Consider the following 14152-nt stretch of genomic DNA (forward strand, 5'->3'; position numbering starts at 1 on the left):
TCGCTGATAAGGTGCAGATTTTGGCGCAGTCGTGACTCTCGTTGTGGTGATGTGTTTTTAATTGTTTCAGGAGACGCCCGCGCAGTGCAGCCACCCGTCCCACCTGCTGTATAAAGCTGTGGGGAAAATAAGCAGACAGGCCTGTATCTGGGCCCGCTCATAAAAGACAGCTTACCTTTCATGGCTTCTGCTGGTTTATTGAGAGTTGGGAGCGAACCTGGAGCACCTCGGGGGATTGAGAGGTTGCAATGTGAAGCACGCGTGAGCTGCAATACCGGCTACTATTAAGGTTACAGCAGCTGGATGCTCACTGTATTTTACATCACGCTGCAGCCGCGTATTGTAAATAATCCTCGGTGTGTGCTTTTTGTCACTGTGATGTGTCCCTGACGTTTACAAAGTGGAAGCTGCTGCTCAGGAGAAGAGCTTCTGTCCCGGATCATATGAGGTAGATCAGTGTGGATGATTAACGAACTTAATGAAGTGGCCAACGAGTCAACTAAATCTCAATATGGTCTTTGCCATTAATTTTTGTCATTAATTTGTTTCTGATTATACGGTCAGAAACTGTTGGAGGCCAAATTTAGAGCTAAAACTAAAAAAGATAGAGACAGGAATGAAATTGACATGCAAATATCTTTAATCTATACTGTTTTAACATATTTACCATATAGTTCCCAATAGACACGCAGTGGGAGAATGCCAGCCTCGGGGAGGGGCCTCGGGGGCGGGCCTCGGGGACGGGTGTCTATTGGGAACATGCATAGTTGTAGGCAGCGAGCCGTCCAGCCTTTGAACGGACGATTTTCGAAAAAGACTGCCGAAAACATAGTGCATCGTTTCTCAAAACCTTCTAAAATATGTGTCCAGTCGAACCTCGGAGGACGACACTCGATAAGAACGGACGCTGTGTACCAAATTGGCCGACAACCCACCAGCCAAGGTGGTTATATAGTATTTATAGGACGGTTTTTTTGGGACCCTTAACGGTATTTCGCACTAGAATGTTTCATTAAAATTGATTTTAAGTTGAACCTGTAGTCATTTTCAGTACTAATTGTTTGATCTTGCAAAATTATAGACAATTTCATCATGTACACTGTGTACCACAACAAAGCAAAAGTTTCAAGTGTAAGTTTTAAGGTTATTATAGCAATATTTTACCGGTCCGGCCCGCTCAAGATGAAACTCGACTGTATGTGGCTTGAAACTTGTTGTAGTTAAAGTCGTAGTTAGTGATTGCTTTACGTCACAGGAAAACAATTCCAGATTAGTCTCTCATCAAACAACAATAATGATAGTAAGAATAACAATAAATGGAAAGTCTCACAGCAATTTTCCCACTGAAACAGAAAAAAATGAATTAATTAAGAATATCTCCAAGCTTGTTGTGTGTCTCTTCTAAGCACTTTGTCAACATTTTTGAATTCATGAGCTGAAAGTAGAAGATTACACCGAAAGGGCGATATTGTCATTCATAGACTGGATGAGACCAAAACAGAGCAAAAAGTCACTAAATGTGGGGCGAAATAACTCAGAACGAATCATGGTGTTACTCTGCAGGTTGAATATAAGGAAAGTTTCATAACAATTTTTATTTGGTGTATTATTGTCGATGTGGGTTGAAACTTTCTTCCTGAGACAGTAAGATGATCACCCTTGACATTATGATAGGTAAAGAGACGTAAGTGAAGCACAACAAAACCAATCGGGATGCAACTTTGTTCTGTTTAACATCTCAAACGGACTTAAAAGACTTAAAATATTAAATGTTTTAACCTCTTTGTTTGTTACTGTTGATGATCGCTGTGCTTTGTTTAGCTTTTTTTCTTTTTGCGTCTCCTAGGTCCTCCGTTCATCGTCTCGCCGCCTGAAAACGTCACTGTAAACATATCCCAAAATGCACTCTTCACCTGCCAAGCGGAGGCGTACCCTGGCAACCTGACCTACACCTGGTTCTGGGAGGAGGACAACGTCTACTTCAAGAAGTAAAGTTATGATCGAGTTCACTTTTGTACTGGAGCTGCTGTAAGGTCACGTATTAACAGCCGCTTGGCTTCGAGGCCCAAATGACCATCACGTGAGTGACAGTGTGTCTCCGAGCAGTGTGTGTGTGTGTGTGTGTGTGTGTGTGTGTGTGTGTGTGTGTGTGTGTGTGTGTGTGTGTCCTGGAGGGCGGGCACAGCGGTCCTGCCGGGGGTCCTTCAGGACTGTGCCAGGCGAGGTAGTTGCGTTCTGAAGGGAACGTCACATGACTCAGGCCTTGTGTCATGATGAGGCGCTCTTGCGACGATGATCTGAGGCGTAGCCGGGACCTCGGCCGACTCCCCAAAGCGACGCTTTAAAGTCTGAGAGGTTTTTTTCTACAGCGAGCCAGTGACCGACGGAACAAGTGGGGAGAGGGAACAAGTGAACGAGGCTCCGACTGGCCTTAAAAACAAGTGTCTGAGGGACTTCCGTCCAAAGCGCTCTTTTAACATCTGGCTTAATTTCCTGCCCGGCTGCTGAGACGCACTGCAATGAAAACATGGCGATTCAAAGCATTTCTCTCTAACGGCCACAGCTCTTATTAAGATATGCAGAGTCGGGATATGTCTAACATTTTTTTGAAAGCAGTGACTTTTCCCAGCTTGCTTATGTCTTGTTGTTTTTGCAGAAAATCATGAAAACAAGAAAAGTGCATAAATTCACTATGAAATGACAAAATTCGATTGAAAATAAATAAAAGAATAAATAAATAGAGCAGTCACAGCTGGTATAAATTTGGTGCAGGAGAAAGAACACTGTGATTTGGAAGCACACATGTGAAACCACAAACACACTTAAGCCTTTTTATTTTTTGCAAATCACGTCATTATTGTAATTCTCAGATTTTGTTGCATATCACATGTTCACTCATCATCCAGAAGCACGGAAAACACAACTATTTATGTGTGATGTACAAATGTATTAAACACAGTAGAATTAAGAACAACTTAAAGGCAGTGACAGTAAGTGTTACCGCTCGAACGATTTTCAGCCTATACGTATGTATATATGAAAATAGATTTGCTTTTTGACAATCTTGTTACGGTCCATTTTATTCTCCGCAGGTCAACACAATATAAATTATACCTTTAATTGTTAGAATAGAAAATCCTCCTTTACATGAAGCAAACTGAGCTTGATCTGTTATTGTGGTGTGAGATGTTTCCTCAGCTGGCGCCACTTGACTTTTATTTGTGGTCATTTGATTGTCTTCTATTTGTTTATCTTTTTAATTGACACTTGTTCACAACAACAATCAGATATGATTAATAGCTTTCCCTCTACCAATATGTCCTCTCCATACTTTCACATTAAAAAACATTCTTTATTGGTTTTAGTCTTAGTCAATCACTCACAAAACGCACACAAAGGGAAGTCTATTTAGTAAGCATGCAGTTTGTTATGCTTTCTACCAGATTCCAGTAAATCAGACCCTGTTTGTGATTCGTAAGTTTGGAGGTAATGCACAAAGCAGCACCAAACTGTGACACGTCACATCTACAACATGGAGACTTATAGAAGGTAATTTAATGAAAAGGACTAATTGCTCTTCTAGGTTTTATATGATAGTTTTACCTTGAAGTAAACCCAGTTTTACAACCATCTCGAGAACTGTTGATCGGCAGCGAGTGCAAATATGTGTGTAGAATGACCATGTACTACTGTTTCCTGTCAAACCAATATTATATAAATTTTTTGAAATTAGCTTGCAAGAAGTGAGATGTCGACTGATTGTGATCCATGTTTGCTGCAGGATATTCAATTTAGTATTATCAAAGGTTCATTCACTTTAAGATAAGATGTAGTAATAGATTAACATGGATGGATGGATGGATGGATCTGATGTGTGTTCTCTCCTGTATCAGCTGGGGGTCTGCAACCTTTCCCATCAAAACAACAGTTTTTGTCACTTTCAATTAATAAAATTCCTCTGAAGCCACACAACACCTTTAATCATAAAAGATCACTCCACTTATAAACCTATTTATGTACTTCTGCTAAATAGCCATTCATGATGTTTCATGACTACAATTTTTTGTTTATTGGCTTTTGCAGTTATTTTTAGCCATTCTAAAGTTTTTTGTTTACTTTTGACTGTTTCACCTATTTTTGCTCCCTTCTTGAAAGTTTTAAAGATATTGGCAACTTTTATTTTAGCCAAGCCTTCTAACACTTTTTTCCTACTTTATGTTTTTCTTCGAGCAATTCTAAGCAGTTTGTAGCTTCTTTTTAAATAGCAATTTGAGCCTTTTTAACAATTTTAGCCAGAAGAATATTTTTAAAAATAAGCCAACTGTACAAAAAAAAATGTAAAAAAGGAGAAAATAATTGGATGAAATGTATTTCATCTATATATGCATTATATGTGTTGTTTGCTTAAAATATCACTACAAATCATCAAGTAATTACCTGGAATGTAACTACAATATTATGAATGATCTTTTTTTCCCCAAATGAGGCATTTATTCAAAAAAACTAGGTAGATCTACTTTCTTACTTCTCAGCTCAGTTCTTTGTATCTCCATCACGTCAATTTTCCCATGGAGACCAATTAAAGCTTTTACAATGAAATTATATTATAACAGTGATCATATTAAAAAGAAGAATCATAGATTTTATTTGCAGAGTACATTTCAAGGGTGGTCAGAGATATTTGATGACAAAAAGTAAAGAGCTGAAGGTATTAGCGCAGGATGTTCAGTTAAATAACAGTCATTGTTGGTGCAGTGTGTGTGTGGTGCATTAATAAACTGCAGATGGATTCGGATTCAGACTTTTCCCAGAAGTGGTAATAGTGTCTGAACTGTGCAGACAAACAAGAAATATGACATTTAAAAGAGTATTAAAGGAGGATTTTACTTGAAAGTGCTTGATATTCATATAAATAGATACTTTTTTCTTTTATTTCATGCTTTAAAAAAAAAAGTGCTCAGTATGTGCTATTGTTATTAATTGTGACGGTGTCAAGGGGGGAAAACGCGAGGGCTGCACCATTTGGTGATGATGACAATTAGCAGATTTATTTGAGTGTGCTGGTCTGTACTCTGTGTTCTTTGGAAGGCTCTCAGCTGGCTGCTGTTTGACTCTCTGCTGCTCTCTTATGGCACCTTGATGTAATTTAGCACAAAAAAAGAAAAGAGGGAACCAACGTGTGTGTGCTTCTGCAGAACCTCTGTGTCTCCTCCGCAGTGATCTGAAGCTCCGAGTGCGCATCCTCATCGACGGCACCCTCATCATCTTCCGGGTCAAGCCGGAGGATGCCGGGAAGTACACCTGCAGTCCGAGCAACAGCCTCGGCATCTCGCCCTCAGCATCAGCCTACCTGACTGTTCAGTGTGAGTGTTACCGTGGCAACAAAGTGGAGGGGGGAGGGGCGGGTGTTGGCGGTACAGCGAGCTGCGCGGGGAGACGGCGGCAGCAGCAGCAGTATGGAGGCTGCACGGGCTGGAGGATTGAGCAGCGCTGCTCCAACATAAAGTCTCCGTCTTGAATTTCAAGGTCAAATGGTTTTTACACGTTCAGCCCACCGAACATTTTCACATCCTCACTGGGTTTCATACCCTGAGCCCCTCTCGTCGTTTCACAAAGATGGAGTTGGACTCCATCTTCCCTGGTGTATTTTTAATAAGGCCCCATTCTACACCCCCCCCCCCCCCCCCGAAAAAAAAAAGGCACTCCTGTACACTGCTCAGTCCTCTTGTATGTCCCCCAGGTCATGAGAGCAGAGCGCCACTCCCCGCCATACAACGTTTCATCCCCAGCCCTCTGCGTTGAGCTAATTTGCTCCCAAGTTGCTGCTGCTCATTGATTACTGTGCTACAGTATGAGAGAGAGAGAGAGAGAGAGAGAGAGAGAGAGAGAGAGAGAGAGAGAGAGAGAGAGAGAGAGAGAGAGAGAGAGAGAGAGCCACCGAGCACTGCAGGCTCGGATTTTTATCGCTGGCTTCAAACACCACAAACCAGCATCCTGGGCGACACACAGAAAACAGACTGTGGGTTTTAAGGAGCCTAAAATATCCCACCACTGCATTTTAACTCATCGCAGCACATTCATTTTAACCTCAGGGACCCATGATGTTGTTGAAGGACATTTTTCTACTTTATAATCAGTGTAAACATACACAATTATGTCATTTTTACAGTCATATCTGCAGCAAAATGGTGTAAAACTACCAAAAATGACACATATTACTACTCGTTTTGATAAATTTCTCAATAAGCCTATACATTATTGAATAGTATTGTGCTATCTACAATAAAAGTAATCAGATGTGTCACTTGTATTAGTTTTCAGTACAAGTTGTAATTTGGTTAATCATATTTTAGACCTCATCAATACATTAGACATCTTTATCCAGGTCTGTGTCACAGGAAGTAAATCCCAGTTAATTATGAACAAAGGCAGGCACACTGTGGACTGGTTACAAGTCAGTCTCTTAGTTATCTTAGTTCAGGAGAATTATAGAAGGCAGTTCTATAAGCACATCACCTATTGCTATAGTCAGCCCCTCTTCGTGTGACGGGAACTGTTGTGGTTCAGCTTCCAAGTGGCTCCTCCTGATTCATTTATTCACAAGAGATGTGTGTGAAGGAAAATTATGAATTTCCAAACTATGTGTGATATGAAGATTCTTTATTATGCGTCCTAATATACTATATATACTATATATACTATATCATTATGTATCATTACTTTATTTGTGCATTACCTTTACTCCCCTCATTTGATCTGAAATATTTTTACTTTCCTCTTTTTACACTCAAAAGCTGCCTTGTTGCTTTATTAAGCTTTTTCAGATAACGATTCAAAGGAACATTCATTGATGCTGAAGCAGTGGAAGAGAAAGTTAACAGGCATCAAGTCACATGAATAATGCTTGAAGTTCATTGTGTTTGAAATAAAGTCCAGTCAGTTTATTACCTGTTTATCGTTTTATTCAGGAACAAATTTAGTTTTTGATTCAAAATTATACACACAAATTTGAATCATGATTTGCTCCTATTGATAAATTCCTAACTATAATATTCCAATAACAACAGTTATAATGTGTATTTGTGTGCAGCTGTGCAGGTATCAATGTGCTTACAGTAAAACCCCCTAAACACCAACAGCTACCATCCAGAAAAGGTTGGGGATTTCTTATTCTTGAATACATTCGTATAATTGCACTTTTTTTTTTTTTTTACTTTTCTCAAAGTAAAGACGTTGAATAGGCAGTGTAACTTTTACCAAAGTCTCTGTGCTTGTACTTCTTGAAGGATTGTGAGTGCCTTAACCGTTCAAAAAGAAAATGAAAGTGCCTGTAAAGTATGTCGGCTCAATTACTAATCTTTTTCTCCTTTACGTGCAGATCCTGCCCGAGTGATCAACATGCCCCCGGTCATCTACGTCCCACGAAAACTGCCAGGCATCATCCGCTGCCCGGTGGACGCCAACCCGCCTGTGACATCGGTGAAGTGGGAGAAAGACGGATATCCGCTCAGAGTGGAGAAGGTCACACAGCCTTTCAAATCATCCAGTGTTGCTTGTTACATGTTGAGAATCTTTTTACTTTTGACATGAGATACTAATCATTCATGCCGTGACGTATTTAGTAGAACCGTTCTTGAAAGAGTATTATTATATCTTGAAACATGCTCAGTTTGAGCCACTAAGCCAAGATTATTTTGTCTTTAACTGTAACTCCCAGAGAAAGATGATTTAAAGTCTTTCAAATAGATTTTGAGGCTCATTTTTTTCTCAAAACATGCAGGAGTTTAGGTTTGCTTACTGCAGCATACAGCCAGGTTCTTGTACTTTAAAGTGCACTTCTACACACAACAAAACTGGCCCTGAACCACAGACCTTCTCACTGTGAGGCAGGAGCACTACCCACTGCCCCACCACTTGTCCATTGTTTCTAACATGGTCCCACAGCTCAGGGCTTGTCTCTATTACACACTTTATTGTATCTCATCCCTTTTTTCTGGGTTTCTTTGTGTTAAAAACATTTCAATATGACCCTGTAGTGCCACATAATGTAATGATGGTGCAATATGTAATAATCTAATAAATTTTCAACTCATTATGTAATAACGCCACATTTTGTAATAAAATTCTTGAACCTATTTTCTAATAAACTTTGCCGCATTTTGTAATAACCTTTTACATATTGCAACAGTTTTTACAAAATGTGTGTGTGCCGCGTTTTGTTTTGGTTTTTTTGGACGAAAAAAATTTGGTGCCTTACGTAAAGAATTTTTTCCTTTATCCGTATACATGGTTCTGTGTTCAATAATGAGAAAAGTGTTATGTTATGTCTTGCCAACATAGCAATGGTAGAACGCAGAGCTCTAAATCAGGTTGAATTTTTTACACCAGCTGCCATTGTGGCTGGAAGATTTTTAAAGTTACACCATATCAGTATTTCCAACAGCCATTTCTGTTTTCTAACCGTTGTAATTTATAACAAGTTATTACAAAATGCAGCAAAGTTTATTAGAAAATGCGTTCAAGAATTTTATTACAAAGAGCGGCCTTATTACATAATGAGTTGAAAATGTACTACATTATTACATATTGCACCATTATTACATAATGCGACGCTACAGACCCTGAAAGTAAAGTCATTCGTCGCACCCTCTCTTTTCTTGTAGTACCCTGGTTGGAGCCTGTTGCCAGATGGAAGCATCCGGGTGGCGGAGGCTACTGAAGACTCCCTGGGCACCTACACCTGCGTGCCTTACAACGCCCTGGGTACCATGGGCATGTCCCCCCCTGCCACTTTGGTGCTAAAGGTACGTCGCTGCTCACTTCCTGCCATTCGGTTTCCTCACATTTCTGCTTTGGATCTTTTACAACTTGTGCGTGTGTTTTCCTGAAGGATCCCCCTTACTTTAACGTTCGGCCTGGGGGGGAGTACCGTCAGGAGGCAGGGAGGGAGCTAGTAATCCCCTGTGCTGCTTCTGGAGACCCTGACATACCAACCATCAGCTGGAGAAAGGTGCCGCACGCCGACACACACACACACACACACACCGTCTCATAGTGCGTCACATGTTCTGGTGTAACCGCCGTTTTCATGTCGATTGAAGGTGGGGAAGCCGAGCAGGAGTAAGCACAACATCCTACCCAGTGGCAGCTTACAGTTTCTGTCCCTCAGCAAGGAGGACCATGGAGAGTGGGAGTGTGTAGCCACCAATGTGGTCACGAGCATCACTGCCAGCACGCGTATCCTAGTCATCGGTACAAACAGTCTGCACGGCACCCTCCGCCCGCTCCGTCTCCGCCGACACTGACCTTCCCCAGTCACCTCCTGTCCACTCTGATCCCACTCTGCTGGCTGCTTTCAGTGATTCGCACCAAGCACAAGTGACCCTCATCCCTCAGACTCCTTCGCCTCTTCCCTATTTCCCCTCGAGCATCATTAAAACTTAATTTGATCTTATCTGTTATAGCTTCATACAGTTAATTTAAATCCCGAATCTGTAAGTACAGTGTGCAGTATCCATCCGGCCGCCTGCCGCTGCAGCCCTTTATTCTGTGAAGTCATTGGACCAAGGACATCTTCTTACTCTCAAACTGATTGAAGTGTTGACGAAGACAAACAGGGTCATAAAGGCCTTCTGAAGGTGCAGATGCCAAATGACTGGAGGCCGTCATTTGGTCAAATTCATTTAGAAGATAAAAAGAGCTGCAACATGCAAATTGTATCATACAGATTTTAATAACTAGCCATTTTGCTTTTGCCTTTATAAAGCCCCTTTTATGATTGTGGCATCTTTTGACTCAAATTGATATTGTAGCTCTGATTATGTCTTTTTCCCAGCTTTAGTTTTGACAGTGTCTTTTCAGCTGTAATTGCAGCTGTGAAGACACTGCAATGTATAATTGTTCTGGCAAATGATCAAGAGTACGTAAACTATACACATTTTATAGCTGTAACTCCTGTGTTTATTTTTATGGGCCAATCTGTACGGCCTCCCATTATTTAAGCATTGCACACACATTTTCCCTAAATCCTCAGCAGATTTAGAAACTTATTTAGAGAGTAGTTTCACATTAATGACCCACTGAAATTGGAAAAAAAAAAATGCAAACAAAGAATAAAATTGATTAGAACAGAATTGATCAACCTTTTTTCCTGGCTGACACTTGCAGCTTCTTTAAAAACTATATATGGATATACAGAAATTTGACCAAAAATGGCTTTAGGACAATTTTCTAGAAAACAAATTAATTTCGCTCTAGAGAAATGTACCTGTGGAAGAAAAAAAAATGAAGAACCTTGTGTCAATGCAACAAGCTATTGTTTCCCTTTTTTTGAGAGACACTTCAGTTTCACTTATTGTCAAAATAGTAGCTCAATGAATGAAAGTGAAATGAACATTTTTATCCCCAAATTGTGAGAAGTGTCTGTGCATGTTGGTTTGACCATCACAGCCTTCCCTGCATGCTCATCTATCGAATTATATTAGAGGGAGGCAGTGAAGAGTGTAGTAAAAGTTGCTGTGTTGACCCTAACACAACTTTATCAGAGGATAATTTTAGGTTAACCGTTAGTGATTCCTTGTCCCGCAACACTACACATAGAAATAAACAGAAATAACATTCACTATTTACACCAAGTTAAAGGTCCCATATTATGCTAAATCCATTTTCTATTGGTTTCCTAACAGTAATATGTGTCCACATAGCCTGTGTATGAAGTGAAGAATGTCTGTCATGTCCCTCACTTGCTCCACTTCGTTACAAACGTATACTCATACAGGCGTGTCAGAGATTTTCCCTTCATGACATCATGTGGAGGGGATTAGCCCCTCTCTCTGGCAGTGATACTCACTTTGACCCTCACACAAGAAAAAAACTTACAAAGATTACTGATATACTGAATAAATTGAGTATAATATGAAGAACCGTAACAGTTACCCCAAGAGTTAGCAGGAGTTAGCATTAGCAACTTGCTAGTAACTGTCACAACACATACGACCAAGCTCACGATCATATTCAGACCCACACTATTTCTAACTAACCATTGTGAAACGTCCTGCTGCAGCCGCAAAGTCTGAACGTCTTCAGGATCTTCTCTTTCTGGCTTGGATTTTGTTTCAAACTGGTTTGATTGAAAAACAGCGTTTCTACAAACCATAGGGAGACATCCATTGTAAATATTAGTGTATGGTAATGGAAAGGGCTGCGTTCTCCAGAGTTGCCAGATCTGACTCACTGTTTCTAGGCCAAACACAACGCAAAACCTGCTCACCCCAATGAAAACTCAAATCTCAACCTCTGTAGAAAGCTAGCTTAAAACCATAAAACTATTATATGTGTAATAAGGAACACACCATAAGCATACAACTGTGCTAAATAAACAAAGAATACAATATGGTAACACTGATACACTCCATGTGAACAGCCTGGGGTAGGCGTGGACAGACACAGGCACAGAAACAGCCTGTTCTCAGTAGAGCTCGCCAGAGGGACTTTTAGACTGGAGGAAATTCTGGACAAAGACTGTATTTGAGGAAATACACTTTGAATACGATGTTGTTTGACCTCTGACACCAACGTGAAATTGCTGAAAAAACTATAATATGGGACCTTTAAGATGTAAAAGAAGTCTTACAAACACACTTGTGGCTCATTTTGCTCTGAGCTTTAATCAAAGCAAAGCCTCTCTAAAGTTGTTTCCAGCGGTTGTCTGTGGGATGTGAGCGGGTCAGCGAGTCGTCGCTCTGGTGTCGCACAGCTGGCTGCGCTCCGTCGGCCTCTGTCTGACCGCCCCCGAGCCGGCAGGTGTCACAGATAACCGTGCACCTCGGGCCGCGCTCTTATCCCGGGGAGATTGTGGCTGGCCCCGGGCCACGCTGCACAGCTGTCGGGCGGCACGAGCAGAGCCGCAGACTTCTGCAGCTGAACTCCACCTCATCACGTCAGCCACCGCTTGGAGACGAGAGCGGCTGCAAAGCTCTAATCAAAATGTCTTTAATGTCACTGTGACCACAAAATTAAAGGTCCGCTCTTCCTTAGGGGGAATAAAAACTAGATATATCACAGTTTAAAGTGAATAATACCTTATATACTCAGACAGATTATGGTTATATTTACTGCAAGTGAATTGAGGCAATAGTCACAAGCAGTTTGAGAGGTAAATGCTTTCCTGTGCATCAGAAACGTATTCCCACTCTGCCTGTGTGTCTCTGAACCACTCAGGCACCAGCCCACACGCTCCCGGCAATATCCACGTTTTGCCCTCCACAACCTCCGCTAATGTGTCCTGGGAACCAGGTTATGACGGCGGCTTCGAGCAGACGTTCTCCGTGTGGTACGGTCCAGTGTGAGTGCTCTCCACTTTGCTTCAAATCGATGGCAGCAGGCTGCAGATGTGGAAACACTAGCTGGAGGTTGTCAGTCTAGTTTGACGTACAGCGGGAGCTGATGTGGATTAAATACATTTTTCTAAAATAAAAAAATAGGGAAAGAAATTCAATCAAAAGCTCAGAGCAGAAGTGTTTTGACAGCAGATTTCTCGGGGTATTTAGCAGAAGTGAGCTAGTGCATTATTCATGGTGTGCACTGCGAGTGTAAAGAGAGTGTCACTGCACCAACATCAGACATGTCCACCAGTGGTCAGAACACAGATTATTTTATTACGTTTTCAATGCATGCGAGGGAAATCAATAGATTGTCAAAATTAGGAGGATTTTATAGAGTTAGCGCCATTATAAACATGAGACAATGTTCTGTAACTGTCAAGAATAATCGATCTGTATTGTCCAGAAAATCATATAATGGCTTATTGGAGTTGGAAATATTGGAAGCAAACACAGAAATTTTTAAAAGATATCGACAAAATAAGACAGTTTGTAGTTATGAGACTGTTATTGTATATACAATTCTTTTATTACAGTTCACACTCAAACATGTATAGAGGTGAAGAAGTCTGAGATATCTGTGAAGTACTTTGAATATTTTTGTTCAAGTTTTGCCACTCAAAGGCTCTTTTGTTAAAATCATTCTTGAGTATTTCAAGAGAACTAACCTTGTGTTTTTATATTAAAGCTAAATGATTTTTGTCATGTTAAGAAAGAAAATACTTTTTTTTCTTTGTGTATTTTTCAAGTAATTGTTGATGACACTTACAGATGCGAATCTCAAATATTTTTCTTCAACATTGTTTTTGTTAGTTTTGTTTTGCTATGTTATTCAATCGTTATCTGCTATTTTTCCACATAGTTTAATCTGACTTTATTTTTTATCCTGTATTGCGGTTTATGCTGCATAGAAATTTTCAAACCAATTTCTTTGTAAATTTTTGTACAAAAAGTGTGCAAGGACAAATAACCTGTTGATGTATTTGGGCGGAGGGCAGTGCACAAGGCCAATTTCTATCATTGCATGAGTACATAAGCTACAGGAGTAAATATCATCAGTATCAATGTTATTAATTCACGTTCAGTGCTGTGATGTGTCGTGAGGACGTTGTGGGTCTCGTGTTGGCAGATGTGCAACATAAATTTTTATGTTCAAGCAAACAATGTTTGCAAAACTTGACTTGCAGTTTATGCAAGTTTAAAATCAGAGTGTCCGGATTGAAATAATTCTATGAATACTGATGGAGAGAAGAAAACATAAGAGGAGAGAATACAAATGTCAAGAAGTAAATATTCAAGCCAAGGGAATATGTAAGAATAGATTGTCATAAATTAAATAGATGATATGTTGGAGTAAAGTCATTTATTAAATAATATCAACAAATACTGAAGGTGTGAAACATGATAATTCATGTTAGCACTTACAGAAGTTTCTAATTTCAATTTGAAAAAAACTTGAATCTGTTTTACATATACTTCTTCAGATCTTTACCATTAAATGAGCTGCAGCGCGATGTTTCAGCGTTGACTTCACTCTCACACTTTCATACTCCTGTAAATAATTTGTCCTCCTGCTTTCTGTCCGCAGGTCAAAGAGAATGGACTTCGGTCCTCACGACTGGCACTCGATGCCAGTTTCTGGTGCTCAGACGTGGTTGGTGGTGCCAGGCCTGGAGCCTGGGACAGAATATCAGTTCAGTGTGTTGGCACAGAACAAACTGGGCACGGGCCCATTCAGTGAAGTTGTGACAGTCAACACTGCAGGTGGGTAC

General features: G+C 40.4%; 1 protein-coding gene across 1 annotated transcript in view; it reads left to right on the top strand.

Moving 5' to 3' along the window:
- The window catches only part of igsf9ba (immunoglobulin superfamily, member 9Ba), a gene marked incomplete at both ends in the record, with an annotated part of 85185 nt that overhangs the window by 55368 nt on the left and 15665 nt on the right, over positions 1-14152 (top strand). The window contains 8 exons of the mRNA XM_080460076.1: positions 1847-1988; positions 5218-5363; positions 7379-7521; positions 8664-8804; positions 8891-9010; positions 9102-9252; positions 12220-12343; positions 13969-14144. Of these exons, the coding sequence (XP_080316202.1) occupies positions 1847-1988; positions 5218-5363; positions 7379-7521; positions 8664-8804; positions 8891-9010; positions 9102-9252; positions 12220-12343; positions 13969-14144 (1143 nt within the window). The remainder of the gene's footprint in view (positions 1-1846; positions 1989-5217; positions 5364-7378; positions 7522-8663; positions 8805-8890; positions 9011-9101; positions 9253-12219; positions 12344-13968; positions 14145-14152) is intronic.

Source organism: Lipophrys pholis, assembly GCF_963383615.2.
Source record: "Lipophrys pholis genome assembly, chromosome: 3".
NCBI classification, from domain to species: Eukaryota; Metazoa; Chordata; class Actinopteri; order Blenniiformes; family Blenniidae; genus Lipophrys; species Lipophrys pholis.